The sequence below is a fragment of the Scyliorhinus torazame genome, chromosome 7, assembly GCF_047496885.1.
Source record: "Scyliorhinus torazame isolate Kashiwa2021f chromosome 7, sScyTor2.1, whole genome shotgun sequence".
Lineage (NCBI taxonomy): Eukaryota > Metazoa > Chordata > Chondrichthyes > Carcharhiniformes > Scyliorhinidae > Scyliorhinus > Scyliorhinus torazame.
In genome coordinates this window covers 152,567,854-152,588,004 of record NC_092713.1, presented here as the reverse complement: position 1 = coordinate 152,588,004, position 20,151 = coordinate 152,567,854, and the positions used below count along the sequence as shown (strand labels likewise).

At 45.3% G+C, this 20,151-nt stretch overlaps 1 protein-coding gene across 7 annotated transcripts in view; it reads left to right on the top strand.

The window, feature by feature from the left end:
- The window catches only part of rasal2 (RAS protein activator like 2), a 757,584-nt gene that overhangs the window by 388,265 nt on the left and 349,168 nt on the right, over positions 1-20,151 (top strand). The window contains exon 1 of one of the 7 annotated variants that reach the window (XM_072511674.1): positions 18,000-18,142. The exons of the other annotated variants lie outside the window; for them this stretch is intronic. Coding sequence (XP_072367775.1) covers positions 18,130-18,142 — 13 coding nt within the window. The 5' untranslated portion in view covers positions 18,000-18,129. Of the gene's footprint in view, positions 1-17,999; positions 18,143-20,151 lie in introns of those variants that run through there. 7 annotated transcript variants of the gene reach the window in all.

Below are 20,151 nucleotides of genomic sequence, written 5' to 3'. Positions count from 1 at the left end.
TTGACCTGTGGTGCACAACAAGAACTGCCCTGCTCCAACTGCTCTCTTTTTCTTGTAGCATTTCTCATCCTCTCATTTATGCACCAGACTCACCAGAGGAATATCACCTTCCCTGGACACTCACACACCTATCTTTTTTAATAATCTTTATTAGTGTTACAAGTAGGCTTACGTTAACACTGCAATGAAGTTACTGTGAAAATCCCCTAGTTGCCACACTCCTGCTCCTGTTTGGGTACACCGAAGGAGAATTCAAAATGTCCAATTCACCTAACAAGCGCTTCTTTCAGGACTTGTGGGAGGAAACTGGAGCACCCGGAGGAAACCCACACAGACACAGGGAAAACGTGCAGGCTCCACATAGACTGTGACCCAAGCCTAGAATCAAATCCGGGTTCCTGGCGCTGTGAAGCAACAGTGCTGACCACTATAAAAATACCCCCAAATGGATAGGAAAGGAGCAACAAAATCCATCTTGAGCGGGAGTCACAAAATGTGTGGACTCTCACTCCATGGCCGACATCAGAAGTCAATGGTGGTGTACAATTAAACAACTCCCTTGAGGAGGAGGCTCCACAAATATCCTCATCCTCAATGATGGGGGAGTCCAGCACATCAGTGCAAAAGATGAGACTGAAACAATCGCAACAATCTTCAAACAGAAGTGCTGAGTGGATGATCCCTCATTGCCTCCTCTGGAGCTCCCCAGCATCACAGGTGTCAGGTTTCATCCAATTTGAGTCACTCCACATGACATCAAGAAATGGCAGAAGGCATCGGATACCGCAAAGACGATCGGCCCTGACAACATTCTGCCAATAGTACCGAAGACTTGTGCTCCAGAACTTGCTGTGCTCCAAGCCAAGCTGTTCCAGTACAGCTGCAACACTGGCATCTTCCTGGCAAGTGGAAAATTGCCCAGGTATGTCCTATACACAAGAAACAGGACAAATCCAGCCCGGCCAATTAGCGTACCATCAGACTACTGACAATCTTCAGTAAAGTGATGGAAGGGGTCATCAACAACTCTATCAAGAAGCACTTGCTTCACAATAACCTGCTCACTGATGCTCAGTTTGGATTCCGCCGGGGTCACTGATCTCCTCACGTCATCATAGCCTTTGTTCAAACATGGGCAAAAGAGCTGAACTCCAAAGGTGAGGTGAGATTTACTGCCCTTGACATCAAGGCAGAATTTGACTGAGTATGGCATGAAGAGCGCTACCAAAACTGAAGTCAATGAGAATCGGGTTAGGGGAAACACTTCGCTGGTTTCAGTCATGTCTGGAAAAAGGACGATGGTTGTGGTGGCTGTAGGTTATTCATCTCCATTCCAGGAAGCTCCTCGGGATAGGGTTCTGGACCCAACCATCTTCAGCTAATTCATCAATAACCTCCCTTCCATCATAAGGTCAGAAGTGGGGATCTTTGCTGATGACTGCACAATGTTCAGCATCATTCATCACTCCTTGCATACTGAAGCAGTCCATGTCCAAATGCATCAAAACTTGGACAAAGAGGGTGGTATGTGGCACAGTGGATAGCACTGGGACTGCGGCACTGAGGACCCGGGTTCGAATCCCGGCCCTGGGTCACTGTCCGTGTGGAATTTGCACATTCTCCCCATGTCTGTGTGGGTTTCACCCCACAACCCAAAGATGTGCAGGTTAGGTGGATTGGCCATGCTAAATTGCCCCTTAATTGGGAAAAATAAAGAATTGGGTACACTAAATTTAAAAAATCCAGGCTTGGACTGACAAGTGGCAAGTAACATTTGTATCACACCAAGATAGTTTTAAGGGATTTATGTTTGCATCGGTAAACATTAGAAATAAGGTGTAATTTTAAGTGGGTTTAATTTAATGTTTCTGTGCCTGTAAGGGTAAAACTTACAGTTGGATAAATGCTGGACAAAGGTGTTTGTATGTGTGCAGATCGGTTTCAATTCCAGCTGTTTTTCTATTGTGTAGCAGTGGGTGTTTTGCAACTGGGGGCATTTAAAAAAAAATGTTTTTAATTAGGGTTTTTCTTTTTTACAAAACAAGATGAGAGTGAACATACACAGAAACTATATACATTGGTTACAATTTACATTTCTTTTGCCCAGTTTTGACTTGGCCTCCTAGCCCCAACTCGCCCTGTCTCCCCAGTCCTCCTCCCCTTCTTGTTATCTGGTGTGTCTTTATTTGTTGGTTCATCAAACCCAAAACTTTTGGGGCAGCATTGTGCTATGTATGTTCCTTCCTGTTAGGTTGCTCTGATTCAGTTGTTCCTGTTCATAAGCATTTGGTCCAGAGTCCCCACCCAATTTCTGACCCTATGCCGCCTTCCTTTTTTTCTTTTGTTCCATCCAGTGGAGGTTGTGCCTTTACAAATAGTCATCCATCCAGGTCCTTGCAGACCCGCCCCCCCCCCCCCCCCCCCCCCCCCCCCCCCCCCCCCCCCCACCCCAAGTTGTCCGCATCCAATAGGTCCTCCAATAACGATTGTAGTGGCATCCGAGGGCATGTCTTGTTTCCCTGTGTAGAAAGTTTTTTATTTGCAAATATCTTAACTCCTTTCCCCTGGTCAGTTGGAACTTCTCTGTATTGTCAGTATAGAAGACCCTATCTGTCAGTTCATTTTGACTGGCATGAACCTGTGGTTGTTGCAGATGGGAGCATTGATGGACATTTTGGTGAGATTGAAGTGCTGTCTTAGCTGGTACCATGACCGGAGTGTGACTATTAACACGAGGTTCATTGGATGCTTTGTCGATGGGGGTGGGAGTGCCGTTGTGGCCAGAGCCAGGAGGTAGGTCCCTGTGCAGAAATCCCCATGCAGAAACTCTCCTTCATTCTTACCCATAGAACATAGAACATTACAGCGCAGTACAGGCCCTTCGGCCCTCGATGTTGCGCTGACCGTGAAACCACTCTAAAGCCCATCTACACTATTCCCTTATCATCCATATGTTTATCCAATGACCATTTAAACGCCCCTAATGTTGGCGAGTCCAGTACTGTTGCAGGCAGGGCATTCCATGCCCTTACTACTCTCTGAGTAAAGAACCTACCTTTGACATCTGTCCTATATCTATCTCCCCTCAATTTAAAGCTATGTCCCCTCGTGCTAGACAACACCATCCGAGGAAAAAGGCTCTCACTGTCCACCCTATCTAATCCTCTGATCATCTTGTATGCCTCAATTAAGTCACCTCTTAACCTTCTCTCTAACGAAAACAGCCTCAAGTCCCTCAGCCTTCCCTCCATACCAGGCAACATCCTGGTAAATCTCCTCTGCACCCTTTCCAATGCTTCCACATCCTTCCTATAATGCGGCGACCAGAATTGCACGCAATACTCCACATGCGGCCGCACCAGAGTTTTGTACAGCTGCAACATAACCTCATGGCTCCGAAACTCAATCCCTCTACCAATAAAAGCTAACACGCCGTATGCCTTCTTAACAACCCTCTCAACCTGGGTGGCAACTTTCAGGGATCTATGTACATGGACACCGAGATCTCGCTGCTCATCGATATGACCAAGAATCTTACCATTAGCCCAGTACTCTGTCTTCCTGTTATTCCTTCCAAAATGAATCACCTCACACTTTTCTGCATTAAACTTCATTTGCCACCTCTCACCCAGCGCTGCAGCTTATCTATGTCCCTCTGTAACTTGTAACATCCTTCCGCACTGTCCACAACTCTACCGACTTTAGTGTCATCTGCAAATTTACTCACCCATCCTTCTACGCCCTCCTCCAGGTCATTTATAAAAATGACAAACAGCAGTGGCCCCAAAACAGATCCTTGTGGTACACCACTAGTAACTGGACTCCAGGCTGAACATTTCCCATCAACCACCACCCTTTGTCTTCTTCCAGCTAGCCAATTTCTGATCCAAACTGCTAAATCACCCTGAATCCCATGCCTCTGTATTTTCTGCAATAGCCTACCGTAGGGAACCTTATCAAACACTTTACTGAAATCCATATACACCACATCAACTGCTTTACCCTCGTCCACCTGTTTGGTCACCTTCTCAAAGAACTCAATAAGGTATGTGAGGCACGACCTACCCTTCACAAAACCGTGTTGACTATCTCTAATCAAATGATTCCTTTCCAGATGATTATACATCCTATCTCTTCTCAACCTTTCCAAGACTTTGCCCACAACAGGTTACCTGGGTTGTCTCTACTCCCCTTCTTGAACAAGGGGACAACATTTGCTATCCTCCAGTCTTCTGGCACTATTCCTTTAGATAATGATGACATAAAGATCAAAGCCAAGGCTCAGCAATCTCCTCCCTAGTTTCCCAGAGAATCCTAGGATAAATCCCTTCCGGCCCAGGGGACTTATCTATTTTCACACTTTCCAGAATTGCTAACACCTCCTCCTTATGGACCTCAAGCCCTTCTAGTCTAGTAGCCTGAATCTCTGTATTCTCCTCGACAACATGTCTTTTTCCTGTGTGAATACTGACAAAAAATATGCATTTAGCACCTCTCCTATCTCCTCGGACTCCCGCACAACTTCCCACTACTGTCCTTGACTGGCCCTACTCTTACCCTAGTCATCCTTTTATTCCTGACATATCTATAGAAAGCTTTAGGGTTATCCTTGATCCTACCTGCCAAAGACTTCTCATGTCCCCTCCTGGCTCTTCTTAGCTCTCTCTTTAGGTCCGTCCTAGCTAACTTGTAACTCTCGAGCGCCCTAACTGAACCTTCATGTCTCATCTTTACATAAGCCTCGTTCTTCCTCTTGACAAGTGATTTAACTACTTTAGTAAACCACGGTTCCCTCGCTCAACCACTTCCTCCCTGCCTGACAGGTACATACTTATCAAGGACACGCAGTAGCTGTTCCTTGAACAAGCTCCACATTTCACTTGTGCCCATCCCCTGCAGTTTCCCTCCCCATCCGATGCATCTAAGTCTTGCCTCATCGCATCGTAATTGCTTTTCCCCCAGACATAACTCTTGCCCTGCGGTATATACCTATCCCTTTCCAACGCTAAAGTAAACGTAATCGAATTGTGGTCACTATCACCAAAGTGCTCACCCACCTCCAAATCTAACACCTGTCCTGGTTCATTAGCCAGTCCCAAATCCAATATGGCCTCGCCTCTCGTTGGCCTATCTACATACTGTGTCAGGACACCCTCCTGCACACATTGGACAAAAACAGACCCTTCTAAAGTACTCGAACTATAGCGTTTCCAGTCAATATTTGGAAAGTTAAAGTCCCCCATAACAGCTTCCCTGTTGCTTTCGCTCCTATCCAGAATCATCTTTGCAATCCTTTCCTCCAAATCTCTGGAACTTTTCGGAGGCCTATAGAAAACTCCTAACAGGGTGACCTCTCCTTTCCTGTTTCTAACCTCAGCCCATACTACCTCAATCGACGAGTCCTCATCAAACGTCCTTTCTGCCACCGTAATACTGTCCTTGACTAACAATGCCACCCCTCCCCCTCTTTTACCACCTTCCCTGAGCTTACTGAAATATCTAAACCCTGGAACCTGCAACAACCATTCCTGTCCCTGCTCTATCCATGTCTCCGAAATGGCCACAACATCGAAGTCCCAGGTACCAACCCATGCCGCAAGTTCACCCACTTTATTCCGGATGCTCCTGGCATTGAAGTAGACACACTTTAAACCACCTTCCTGCCTGCCGGTACACTCCTGCAACTTTGAAACTTTACTCATGACCTCACTACTCTCAACCTCCTGTATACTGGAGCTACAATTCAGGTTCCCAACCCACTGCTGAACTAATTTAAACCCTCCCGAAGAGCATTTGCAAATTCCCCCCCCCCCCCACCCCCCCAGGATATTGGTACCCCTCCGGTCCAGGTGTACATCATCCTGTTTGTAGAGGTCCCACCTACCCCAGAATGAGCCCCAATTATGCAGGTATCTGAAACCCTCCCTCCTGCACCATCCCTGTAGCCACGTGTTCAACTGCTCTCTCTCCCTATTCCTCGTCTCGCTAGCACGTGGCACGGATAACAACCCAGAGATAATAACTGTTTGTTCTAGATCTAAGTTTCCACCCTAGCTCTCTGAATTCCTGCCTTGCATCCCTGTCCCTTTTCCTACCTATGTCGTTGGTGCCTATGTGGACCACGACTTGGGGCTGCTCCCCCTCCCCCTTAAGGATCCCGAAAACATGATCCGAGACATCGCGGACCCTGGCACCTGGGAGGCAACACACCAACCGCGAGTCTCTCTCCTTTCCCCAGAATCTCCTATCTATCCCCCTAACTATGGAGTCTCCAATGACTAATGCTCTACTCCTCTTCCCCCCTTCCCATCTGAGCAACAGGGACAGACTCTGTGCCAGAGACCTGTACCCCATGGCTTACCCCTGGTAAGACTCCCCCCCCCAACTGTATCCAAAGCGGTATACTTGTTACTCAGGGGAACGACCACAGGGGATCCCTGTACTGACAACTTCCTTCCAGCCCCTCTCACCGTCACCCTTCTATCTTTATTCTTTGGATTAACTACATTCCTGAAGCTTCTATCTATGACCACCTCTGCCTCCTGAATGATCCAAAGTTCATCCAGCTCCAGCTCCTGTTCCCTAACATGGTTTCTGAGGAGATGGAGATGGTTACACTTCCCACAGGTGAAATCAGCAGGGACACTGACGGCGTCCCTCACCTCAAACACTCTGAAGGAGGAACATTGCACTGCCTTCCCTGCCATCCCCTCTAGATGAAACAAGAAAAAGAAAGGAAGAGCTTACCTGATAATTCACTCAACCCCTTAGGTTAGAGGAGGTGGAAAGGTGGGGGTCACTGCAAGTGGAGTGTCTCGGGTTTAGCAACCGCCCAACTTATATACAGGTACTAACAAATCTTCCCAGAAATCCCCACGCCCGACTTCCTGCAGCTCTGAAGGTAAGTTTTTAAAGAGGTAAACTTACCTTCCCGACAGACCCCTGGCCACTGTTCCCGCCGAAAATCTGAAGGCCGCTTCTCCTCCAAGGTAAGTTTTTAAAGGTTAAACTTACCTTCCCGACAGACCCCTGGCCACTGCTCCCGCTGAAAATCTGAAAGCCGCTTCTCCTGCAAGGTAGGTTTTTACTCGGTTTCCGATTCTTTTATTCATCCCGTTTCTCTTTCTGCTGTTGCTGACTAGTGGTAGTATTGCAGGTTTGGGAGGGCCAGACCCTTCATGCTTCTCATTCTTTGCAAGACTTTTTTTGGGCATCCTTGGGCTTTTACCCCCCCCACACAAATGCCATGATCATTTCTTCTACTGAGTTGAAAACGGCCTTAGGGATATAGATTGGTTTGGCTCTGAACAGGAAGAGGAACCCGGGCAGTACGTTCATCTTGATCGCCTGCACCCTCCTCGCCAGGGAGAGTGAGAGTGCGTCCCACATCTGCAGGTCCTTTTTAACTTCCTCCACCAGGCTGGTCAGGTTCCATTTGAGAATCCGTGTCCAGTCGTAGGTGAGTTGGATTCCAAGGTAACGGATTTTATTTTGGGCCTGTTTAAATGGCAGCCCCTCCAGCTTTGTCCCTCTCCTCTGTGGGTTCACTGGGAAGATTGCACTTTTGCTCAGGTTGCGTTTGTGGCCCGAGAAGGCTGCAACTCTTTCAAGAATGCCATGATTCCCACCATGCTGCTTTGTGGGTCTGCGGCGTAGAGGAGCAGGTCACCTGCATAGAGCGAGACTCTGTGGCTGTGGGTGTTTAAAATTTAGTTTTTAGCTGAATTTGTTTTCTGTGGAGAAATACACAGACATTCACTTGGGATTCAGAGTGGAGAGTGTATTTGACCATAGCCATCTTGTGTGTTTAAAGGGACATTGTGCTCGAGAGACCATTGTAGCTTAAGACATACTTTGTAATCCTTGTTCATCTTAAAGTCTGTCTCTTTGTTATCTTGGGGGATTAAAGAAGTATTGTATCATAATGCAACCTTGTTTAATTTTTTTCCTTGTTAAAAATAATTGGTGGTACCTTGACTCTGTTCCTCTGCGTTTTAGAAAAAAACGTAAATGTTATGGTCCTTTCAGCCATGGTTTGATTCTGGAACCTTCCTATCCAAAAATAACATCAACTGGAATCCTAAGACGAGTAGCAAGTGTGATGGACCAGGGTTTAGAAAACTCCAAAGTATATCATGGAGTTCACCTGACCTACAACTGTTTATTAATTTTGGTTACGAGGAGCACAAGGGTCTATCTTTCAAATGTTATTCAACAGAGGCCTTAAGCACTTTTAATCAAAAACAAAGTTTATTCCACAAATTTAGTTAACATTTTTATAAACACACAGTAGGCATTTTTATCAACTACAAACATAAATACACTACACAGTTACAGTACTCTGTATATAACCTTAATAAACTTCCCCTAAAACTGTTCCAATTTAATAACAAGATTCCATAAACCAGAAAACCCTTTTCAAAGGTGTGGCCCAGCACACAGCACTCAAGACCTGGATTAGATGCTCTTGGGTCCTTTCAAAAACAGCAGGTTTGAATTTTTTCCAGAAAACAATTATTTGTTTTCAAGTTATCAAGTAATCTGGAAACCGCTTTTAAAATGTAGAGAGAGACTCTCCAAAATACTTGAATGTCTGAATACAGCAGCCAAATGTGAAAACGAAAGCAAAAAACACAGGACCACACAAGAGCCTCAAACCAAAGCGAAAGTAAAACCCAGAGCCACAGCCCAGATCCACCCAAACAATTACATCACTGAAGCCATGTGATAAGACAAAAACACTTCTTAAAGGGACACTCCCATGACACAGGCAATTACCATCTCTAACAAGAGGGGAACTAACCATTTCTCCTTCACATTCAATGGCATTACCATGGCTGAATCTCCCACTATCAACAAGTTGCCCTTGACCAGAAACAGAACTGGACCCGCCATATAAATACTGTGGCTGCAAGAAAAGGTCAGAGGCTGGGAATCCTGTGGCGAGTTACTCACCTCCTGACTCCCCATAGTCTGTCCTCCATCTACGAAAATGGAGTGTGATGGAATATGCATTCTCCCCATGCCTCGCTGAGTGCAGCTCCAACAACACTCAAAAAGCTTGACACCACTGAGGACAGAGAAGCTCGCTTGATTGACACTCCTTTCATAAACATTCACTACCACCACTGCTAACGAACAGTGGCAGCAGTGTATACCATCTACAAGATGCACTGCAACAACTCACCAAGGCACCTTGGGCAGCACTTTCCAAACCCACAACCACTATCATCTAGAAGGGCAAGTGCAGTAATTACATGGAAACACCATCACCTTGAAGTTCCTCTCCAACTAACTCACCGTCGTGACTTGTAAATGTATCGCCAACCTTTCACTGTTGCTGGATCAAAATTCTGGAACTCCATCTCGAACAGCATTGTGTGTGTACCTACACTACAGGACAGGAACTGCAGCGGTTCAAGAAGGCAGCTGATCCCCACCTTCAGAAGAGCTATTAGGCATGGGCAATAAATGCTTGCCTAACCAGCGATGCCCAGATCAAGTAAATGAATTTTTTAAAAGATGCCGTCTCTCAGCAATGCCATGCACAACTTCAGCTAAACTCTCCTGCTTTTATATTCTATTCGCCTTGATTTAAAAGGCAGCGTTTCATTTGTTTTCCTAATTACTTGCTGTACCTGCACAACATCTTCCATTTGATGCCACGGGGTCTTTAATGCCTTAGGTGAGGAGGAGGGGAGGAATTTGTAGGTGAGTGGCAGGTAGAAAAAGGAGGACTGGATGTTGGATAAATGGCAACATTTAAATACAAAGGTTTGAAATTTCTCTGCGAGATAGCTTTTTCTCAATTCAAATATTTTATAATCATCAAGCAGCTTATCGTGAGAAAGTAGCAAAACAAAATATAACTGCAGTAGGCTTTCTGTATATAACATCAAATGGCAGGTAAGAAACTCAGACTTCAAAACATCCATTTTCACCTGAGGCGCAGATGATGAACTGGAGAATATTTGTTGGTCATTTATGAACTAGACTGAAGAATTTTAAAAATTATGCATAAGTTGAAACCTTGTTTTATATTGGCGCTTGTTGGAATCAGATTCCAGGAGCCAGGCCTCAGCATTTACACAACTCAATCCAGCTTTCTGATCCAGACAGCAGATTTGAGTAGCCAAGAAAACAAGGTTTACAGATGGGGTCAAGGACCAGGCTTTACAGTGAAAGTCTCATTGATGCCAGTTCTGACCGGACTGTAACATTTGATGAGCTCGTCATTGTTTTACTTTGGTAAGTTTAATGCAGTTGAAGACTGGGAAAATTTACCTCGGAAGGGATAATGTAGGCACATCTGTGGAGAGAAAAATATCTGAAAAGTAGGTGGGATAGTCTATTACAAATGATCTGGTTTTGTACTTCTGATATTGAGTGATGATGTCAACGAAAGGTATGGTTTACACTCTTTGCAGTGCATGCATTTGATTTGATTCCAGTGACGAGACACTTTCCATCACTGTCACCCGCTTGTGTTGGCAGACATAGCATTCATAGTGGGTGTTTTATAATTTTTTGAATCAGTTTTATAATTCACAGTTTCAAATTTTTAAAAAAAATTTAGAGTACCCAATTGTTTTATTTTCAATTAAGGGGAAATTTAGCGTGGCCAATTCACCTAACCTATACATCTTTGAGTTGTGGGGATGAGACCCTCGCAGACACGGGGAGAATGTGCAAACTCCACACAGACAGTGACACAGGGCTGGGATTCGAACCCGGGTCCTCAGCGCCGTAGGCTGTAGTGATAACCGCTGTGCCACATACTGCCCTACGGTTTCAGATATTACAATACAAGAACCTTTGGCCAGAGTCTCTTGACTGATATCTAATGAGATGTGTTTGTTCTCGTTGATGGAATCTATTATTGCCTGGTCTGCTCTGCACAATATACATCCTTTGCCATGGGAAAGAGCATTGAACTTGGCGAGCATTTCTTGCTGTTATCTGATGGGACATGTTTGCCAATGAACACAGCATTAATAGCTGCACAGGGGTGACAGCTCCTCACGTGGGCTTCATGGGAAACTCTGTCTGTATGCCCTGACTCAAACATCAAATATAAATACTTCTTTGTTACATTCTCCTTCCAAAGTATTTATAATCCAATATGTGAATTAAAAGACGGGGGGCGGGATTCTCCGACCCCCCCCGCCGTGTCGGAGAATCGCCGGGGGCTGGCGTGAATCCCGCCCCCACCGATTGCCGAATTCTCTGGCACCGGATATTCGGCGGGGACAGGAATCGCGCCGCGCCGGTCGGCGAGCCCCCACCCGGCGATTCTCCTGCCCGCAATGGGCCAAAGTCCTGCTGCTGGAATGCCTGTCCCGCCAGCGAGGATCAAACCACCTCTCTTCCTGGCGGAACTAGGCCGTGCGGGCGGGCTCCGGGGTCCGGGAGGTGCGCGGGGTGATCTGGCCCCTGGGGGTGCCGCACGGTGGCCTGTGTTGCTAACTTTTGGTTGGCTCTTAATTCATAATTTGCTCTGTTTGTTTAACCTTTGCTCTAGAGTCGCCAGGTATCTTTATGATACCGCCACGAGGTTCAAGTTCAAATAACTCAACACACCAATTAGTAAGATTCAAATCAAAACACATTTATTATACACAGTAAATCAATACTCATGCATAAACTCTACTTTCTAGACTATTCCTATCACTAAAAGACCTATACTTAGCTTCGGAATTGGCCCACCAGGTCAGGGGAACAAATGGCCTTTCGTTCAGGTTCTGAGTCTGCAGGATTCAAAAGCTGGTATGGACTGGTAGCTAGGAGCGCCTATCTCGTAGCGTGCGTTGACTTGTGACTTACTTGGTTGGCGGCCGCTGGACAGTTCACTCTCGGGGTTGCTTCGCGTTGCTGAGTGACCCTGTCAAGAAGGACGATTTGAACTTGGGGGCTTTACTTTATAGTCCCCAGGGGCTTCCCGCCTTTCGGGGCGGACCCCGTACCTGGTTCCAAGTGATTGGACTGCGTTCCGATCACTTGGATCGATTTCTCCAATACTGGAGTTGTTCCCTGATCGCTGGGCGGTCCCTAAATGTCTGTTAGCCTTCCTTTGTCTTGGCTCCTGCTGGCACCGAGTAGTCTGGCTTGACTTTATTCACCTTAACTGTTGCAATTGTGCCTTGGAATCGCTCATTACTATGCAGATGGCTGCTGCATTACTATGCAGATGGCTGCTGGTTTCAGTGCTGTCTGGTTTCTTACAGGTTTCAATACACATGATTTCTGTATTTGCTAGTCTTTGCCTGTGTTGGCTGAATTTCCCTTCAGCCTTTGCGGTTCTCCATTTTAAGTCAGGAAGTGGCCAACCCAGGTGGCTACACCTGGCCCGCGATCGGGGAACATCAATCCGCGGGAGGACCTGTGCCATGGGGGCACTCTTTTACTACGCATCAGCCGTGTAGGTCTCTGCGATGGCCTGACGCGTAGGTGACCCCCCCGCGCATGCGCAGGGATGACATCAGCAGCCGCTGACGCTCCCGCACATGCGCGGACTTCCGCCGCCCGGAGAAGTCCTTTTGGCCCCGACTGGCGCCAAAGGCCTTTCCCGCCGGTTGGCGGCGCATAAACCACTCCGGCACAGGGCTAGCCCCTCAAGGTGAGGTGTTGGCCCCTAAAGGTGTGGAGAAATTCACACCTTTGGGGCGGCCCGACGCTGGAGTGGTTCTCGCCACTCCATCCCACCGGGCCCCCCCCCGCCCCGCAGGGTAGGGGAGAATCCTGGCCAGGGTTTCAGAGTTGGAACAAATTGAGTGAACCTTTGTCATTAGTTTGAATTATTTCTGTTCCTTGTTTGGAATGGTCCCCTAAATAGCTGCAGAAGCTTCCTTATCACTGTGATGTCTTAGTTGTTAAGGAAATGTTTTGGTCTCTTTTCAACAAAACCAACATGTTCATCACACATAAGAATTAGGAACAAGGATTTTTGTTTCTCAAGCTTCCTCCACCATTCAGTAAGATCATGCCTGATCTGATTCTGGCTTTAATTCCACTTTGCTGTCTGTCCCCCATAACCAAGTGAACCTTCTTCGAATTGCCTCCATGAATAAGGAGAGCAAAACTGTATGCAGTACTTCAGGTGTGGTCTCAGCAATGGCCTGTACAGTGTACCAAGATTTCTGTTCTTAATCCTCTTTGCAAGAAAGGCCAACATTTGCAGTAGGCGGGAGTCACTATAAGTAGAAGTCACATTTTTCTTTCATATTTTTAAACTTGGTTGGGCCTGTACTCATTGGAGTTTAGAAGAATGAGAAGCGACCTTATGGAGATATAAAGGATTCTCAGAGCATGACAGGGTAGATGATGAGAGGATGTTTCCTCTTTTGGGAGAGCCTAAGACCAGAGGGCATAATAATCTCAGAGGAAGGGGTCGCCCATTTAACACAGAGATGATGAGGGATTTCTTCTCTCAAGAGGGTAGTGAATCTGTTGTGTTCTTTACCGCAGAGAGCTGTAGGGACTGGGTTGTTAAGACAGATTTTTAATCAGTAAGGGAATCAAGGGTTATGGATATAAGAAGGAGCAGGAGTGGGTAATTCAGCCCCACTCCGCCATTCAAGACAACCATGACTGATCCCCATCTCGGCCTCAATTCCACTTTCCTGCCTGTTCTCCATAATCTTTCCACACATTACAAATATATCAATCTCCTCAAATTTTCTCAAGTCCAGCATCCCCACTGCACTCTGGAGAACTGAATTCCACAGATTCACGACCCTTTGAGAGAAGTAATTTCTCCTCATCTCTGTTTTATATCTGCTATCCCTTATCTTAAAACTATGACCTCTCATTTTAGATTGCCAATATCTATATCATTTTATATACCTCAATTAGATCTCCCCATATTCTTCTAAACTTGAGAGAGTAATAGCCTAAAGTGCTCAATCTCTCTTCATAAGACAAACCCCACATCTCTGGAATCAATCTAGTCAACCTTCTCTGAACTGTGTCCAATCAACTACATCCCTCCTCAAATAAGGGGACCAAAACTGTGTAGTCTTGCCAATGCCTTGTATAGTTGCAGCAACACTTCCTTACTATACTCTATTACTTTAGCTATCGGGGCCAAAATTCCATTTGCTTTCCTTATTACCTGCTGTACCTGCATACAGTTTTCTGCGATTCATGCGGGACGACACCCAGATCGAAGCATTCTGAAATTCTCTCCATTTATTTTTATTTTTATTGATTTTCTTTTTCAATTAAGGGACAATTTAGTGTGGCCAATCCACCGACCCTCCACATCTTTGGGTTGTGGGGGTGAGACCCACACAGACACGGGGAGAATGTGGAACTCCACATGGACAGTGACCTGGGGCCAGGATCGAACCTGGGTCCTTGGCAACGTGAGGCAGCAGTGCTAACCACTGTGCCACCATGTTGCCCATTTCTCTCCATTGAGATAATAAGTTGCCTTTCCATTTTTCCGACCGAAATCGATAACCTCACACTTATCCACATTAAACTCAATCTGCCAAATTTTGGCCCACTCACCTGACCTATCTATGTCCATTTGTAAATTTCTTATCTCCTCATTGCAACCACTTTCCCAATTATTTTAGTGTCATCTGCAAATGTGGCTACCGTACCTTCTATCCCTGCAACCTAGTCATTACTATAGATTGTAAATATTTGGGGCCCGAGGACCGAACCTGTGGCACCCCATCAGTTACGTATTGCCAACGAGAAAAAGACCCATTCGTCCTGACTCTCGTCTTCTGTCGGTTAGCCAGTCTTCTATCCAAGCTAATAAATTACCCCATATCCCATGTGATCTTAACTCATGGATTAACCTTTTGTGCGGCACCTTATCAAATGCCTTCTGGAAGTTCAGATATGCTACATCTATAGAATGCTCATTATCCACATGGCTTGTTACATCCAGTGAAGAACAATTTACCCTTGAACCCATACTGACTCTGATGGATTGCGATCAGACTTGGGGACTTGTCCACCTTCAATCCCATTAGTTTGTTCAGTACTTTTTTCCTATTGATGATATTTTTCTCAGTTTCTCCCTTTCTATGACATCTCCATTATCTGTTACTATTGGGATGTGTCCTCCAACGTGAAAACTGAGGCAAAATATTGATTTAGCGTCTCCGCCATTTCTGTGTTCCCCACTATTAACTACCCGGTCTCAACTGCCAAGGGACCAACATTCGCTTCAGCTACTCTCTTCCCTTTTATATACTTATGGAAGCTTTTGCTATCCTTTTTTATATTTTGCGCTAGTATTCTTTCATAATTTACCTTTGCTCTTTTTACTTTTTAGTAACCCCTTGTTGATTTGTAAATGTTTCCTAATCATCCAGCCCGCCACTGGCCTTTGCAATATGGTATGCTTTAGTTTTTGTCTTTATCTTTACCTTCCTTGTTTAGCCATGGATATTTTTTCCCCCTCTTACAATCTTTCTTTCTCTCTGGAATATATTTTATTTGGGAGGAATTGAATATTTCCTTAAACAGCTGCCATTGCTCATCCACTGTCCTGCCTTTTAGTCTTCCTGCCCAGTCCACTGGGGCCAAATCTGTCCTTATGCCGACATAATTACCTTTTTTTACTCCAGAAGGCTAATGTGGAACTCCAGTTTCTCACCATCAAACTGAATTTGAAATTCTATCATGCTATGATCATTCTTCCCGAGAGGATCCTTAACTATGAGGTTATTAATTAATACCCCTTCATTGCATAAAACCAAATCCAGAATAGCCTGCTCCCTGGTTGGTTCCACACATATTGTTCCAAGAAACCATTTTTAATACATTCAATATACTCTCCCTCAAGGCGCTCCTTGCCAATTTGATTAATTCAGTCTATATGCATGGTAATTTATTTATTTAAAATTTAGAGTACCTAATTCATTTTTCCAATTAAGGGGCAATTTAGAGTGGCCAATCCACCTAGCCTGCACATCTTTTGGGTTGTGGGGGCGAAACCCACGCAAACACGGGGAGAATGTGCAAACTCCACACGGACAGTGACCCAGAGCCTGGATCGAACCTGGGACCTCGGCGCCGTGAGGCAGCAGGGCTGACCCACTGCGCCACCGTGTTGCCCCTATATGCATATTAAAATCACCCATTGATTATTGTTGCACGTTTCTTACAATCCTCCAATATTTCGTGGTTTATACTGTGCCACACTATGGAATTATTGTTTGGGGACCTATGGATTACACCCACCAGGAGCTTCTTTCCGTTGCTATTGCTTATTTCTACCCAGACTGATTCCATATCTTTATCTCCAGTGCTGTTATCATTTCTCACTACAGCACTGATACCTTCCTTTACAGCAAACTACACCACCTCCCATACCTTTCTGTCTATCCTTCCGAAATACTGAGTACCCATGGAAATTCAACTCCCTTGTAATCATATCTCAGTAATCAGCATCAAATTATCCCCCTTTGTCTCTATTTGCGCTGTTAATTCATTAATTTTGTTCTGAATGTTTTGTGCATTAAAACACTTTTCAATGAAACTTTGAAAATATATTCAGTTGATCAGAATGCAGATATCTGATGTCCTGATGCAGGTCACAAATACGACATTAGTTTTTCCAGGCTAGAGAGGTTTATCGCTGTAGTAGTTATGAATTTAGCATTTCTTCTATTTTAAGTTTGAATGCACAAGTTTCTTCGATTATCAAATTTCACTACACTTGTCTGAATCCTTGATGAAATCCAGAGTCCGGCGGAGAGGGGCTCCTTCCCTTTCAATCGCCTTTGATCAGTCCTCTTGCATCTCTAATCGATGATGCCTAAACTCCCTCTTGATGAACTCCAACTGCTCCACAGGCAGCAGGGTAGGTGGTGTTGATGCTCCCGACTCTGCCATGCTCTCAGTTGCTTCGCCATGAATCCTCCACCCCTTGAGCCAAGGCTTTACTCCACTTTGGGGGAGAAACAACTCCCTCCAATTATTTTGCACTTTTTTCCAAACCAAGTGCCCGTTGGCCGGGTAGAAAGGGCCAAAACCAAAGCCTCCAGACAGGAGTCACTTTGTGTATAACCGATCAGCTCACGGCCGCCACCGTAAGTCTATCCACCACATATCTGCCCACTCAGTTTTTCTATGTCGTTTTGAAGTTTTACACTATCCTCTTCACGGTTTACAATGCATCCAAGTTTTTGATCATCCCCAAACTTTGAAGTTGTCCACTGCACTCCAAGATCCAAATCATGAATATATTTCAGGTAAAGCAAGAGTCCCAATATCGAACCCTGGGGAGCACTACTGCAAACCTTTCTCCAGCCCGAGAAATAGCCATTGACCGTTACTCTCTATTTTATCCCTTTCAGAGTAACTATCGGTAAAACTGGCTGGACCATCCAAAGTTAGTGATTTAAATCCCTTCTGTCGGTCGGTTCCCAGCCCAGCGCAATTGTCCAGAGGAAGTTAGCACTTCTGGGAAGTTGCCCAGTAAACCCTTAGGTGGGAACTTTCTAAAGGGATTTCCCAGCACATCGTTGGGGGACTCTCCCAATGCGACTCCAGGGAACCAGGAAGTTATGGGTATTGCTTTTAGTTAACACTTGAGCAGAGGATGTATGCAGACAAAGAGAAGCCTCGCCACGTCTGAGTTCACCATAGTTTTCTCTGGAGATGGCTTGTGCTTGCTATAGTGCTTTGGTACTAATCCTTTGACTGTATCAGTAACTGATGTTTTAATCACTTGGTAAATTGCTGCATATGACACCTCTGTTAGCATATACAGAATACTAGGCCGGTCCAGTATCCCTGTGCTTGTATTATTAAGTTAGGTCTGTTCAATTGTAAAATTCTGTGAGGAATTCCATTCATTTTTCTCCCGTGCACTGTAACTGTGCCCTGCAATTTATATGCAAATCTAGAGGTGGGAGGAGGGGTGGAGTCAAACCATTTTCTCCAGACCATTCCACTTTTGCTGGCAGCGAGAGAGCAGGTTTAATCCTTGCAAGTGTATTCAGTGATCTTGAGATTTAAAGCTTTCAGTTTGTGAGACAGTGAAATCAAGGACAAACTGGTTTTCCTGTGTGCTTCTCTGCATTCCTCGAGACTGTGAAAATGAGCAGCTCTTTCATATTTTGGTTAGTGCTGTAGAAATGTGAAATTGGAAAACTCATAAGCATGGAATTGACAGGTGAGTCTAGCACACGTTACCGTGGAGACCTTGGGACTTCAAGTGGTATATTTTGGGTTCTGTGCAGTACCTTCTGGTGCAGCGAAGAGGATGTTCGAGAAATCTCATTCCCTTACTGAGCTACTTGTGTTTTCCTCTGTAAACTGCTTTGTTATTGTTTATGTGTTTATTCACTTTGTTTCAGAACTAGTTTGATTTTAATTGTTGTTTGTTTAAAAATCCATCAGCGATCATTGATAGTAGTACTGAGACCTGCACTTCATTCCAGCCTGTAGACAAGCAGTTTATAACTTGGATTGCAGTCGTGTTTTAGGGTGAAGTGCTTAATAGAGTGTAGGTTCAGTATTTGCATGGGGGAGGGGCCCTTGATGTGAAAGACAGGAGAATCAAGGGTCAGCAGAAAGGCCAGAAGAGAGTGATACTGTCTTACTTTTCCAACAAAAAGGGCAGTGTATGATGTGATGGAGACATTTCTCAGCTTGGAACTGAATTACTGGGGCTGAGCCGGTCTAAAAATAGTGAACCTTTCAGCGTGGATCATTCACTGAACTTTTACTCCACCAGCATTTTTAATTCTCAAGGACAAAGGAAAGAGAGAGCTCCCTAATGCTCAAGTTAAAGGAGTTATACTGTCACATTGAACTATTAAACACATGGTTTAAAAAGTTGTACCTCCTCTTTTTGTCCAGGGTATTGTGGCAGGTCAGTTCTGATCTGATTGAGTGGCGGAGCATGCTCGAAAAGCTGAATTGCCTACTTCTGCTCCTAATTCCTATGTTCCTTTGTTTATTACCACATCCATTCTCCGACCTTCCGATCCAGTCATTTCCAATTTATAACCATATAAAAACATAAGAGTGTGGGCAGGAGTGGGCCATTTGGTCATTTAAGCCTGCTCAACTATTCAGTATAATTATGGCTGATTTTCTACCTCACCATCACTCACGCACTATTCCCACATCCATTAATTCCAAGTATCAAAAAATCTGTCGCTTGCTGTTTTCAACATATTCAACGCCCGAGCATCAGCTCTGGTGTAGAGTATTCCCTCGCACCCCAACACTGAGTGAAGAACTTTTTTGGCACCTCAGTCCAAAATGGTCTTGCCCTTATTATGAGACAGTGACCTTGGATTCTAGACTCTTCAACAGGAGAAACATCAGCATCTACCTTTTTAGTTCCTGTAGAATTTTCTGTGTTTCAATGAAATCACCATTCATTCTTACATTCCAGATAAAAAAGGCCCAGCTCAGTCTCTCCTTGTAGGATAATACCCACATCCCAGGAGTCAATTGTTTGACTCTTTGTTGCACTCCCTTCAAGGCTGTGTTTATCCTTCCTTTGGTAAGGAGACCAAAACTGTGCACAGTTGTGGCCTTGTCAAAGCCTGATAAAATTGCAGTAAGACTTGTTCGCTTTTATATATTTTTTTTTTGTAAAATATTTTTATTCTCCATTTTCACATTTTCTTCAGAATTTACACCCCACCAACAAGCAGTAAACGGTAACAAATACAAAGTCAATCCCCTTATGAACAACAACGATCCCATCCTCCCACCACCCCATACAACGGCCCACCTGACAATATAAGCATCAAATAGAACAAACCCTCCCACGGTGGGAAAAACAAAGGTCAAAAAAAGAAAAAGTAATCAGGAATCGCCTATGGTCACCGTGACCTATAGAGTCCACCCCCCCCCCCCCCCTCCCTCTAACATTCAATGCCATCCAATCCCGGAAAGAGGAAAGAGTACCGTAAATGACACCCATGAATTGTAACTCTTCTCCCCCCCCCCCCCCCCCCCCCCCCCCCCCCGACACCTCCCCTCCACTTCCTCTTATAAAACTCCTCCCCCCAGCCTCTGTTCCTTCCCCCCAACTTTCCACCCTGGCTAGACTCATTGGAACCTGTTCTGCCAGGCTCCGATGGCCGCAGCCCCTCCCCCCACTTCACTCCTGTTCACTGGCCGGCTTAAACCGGCCAGCGCGGAGGCCCCCGCCCGGGTCTC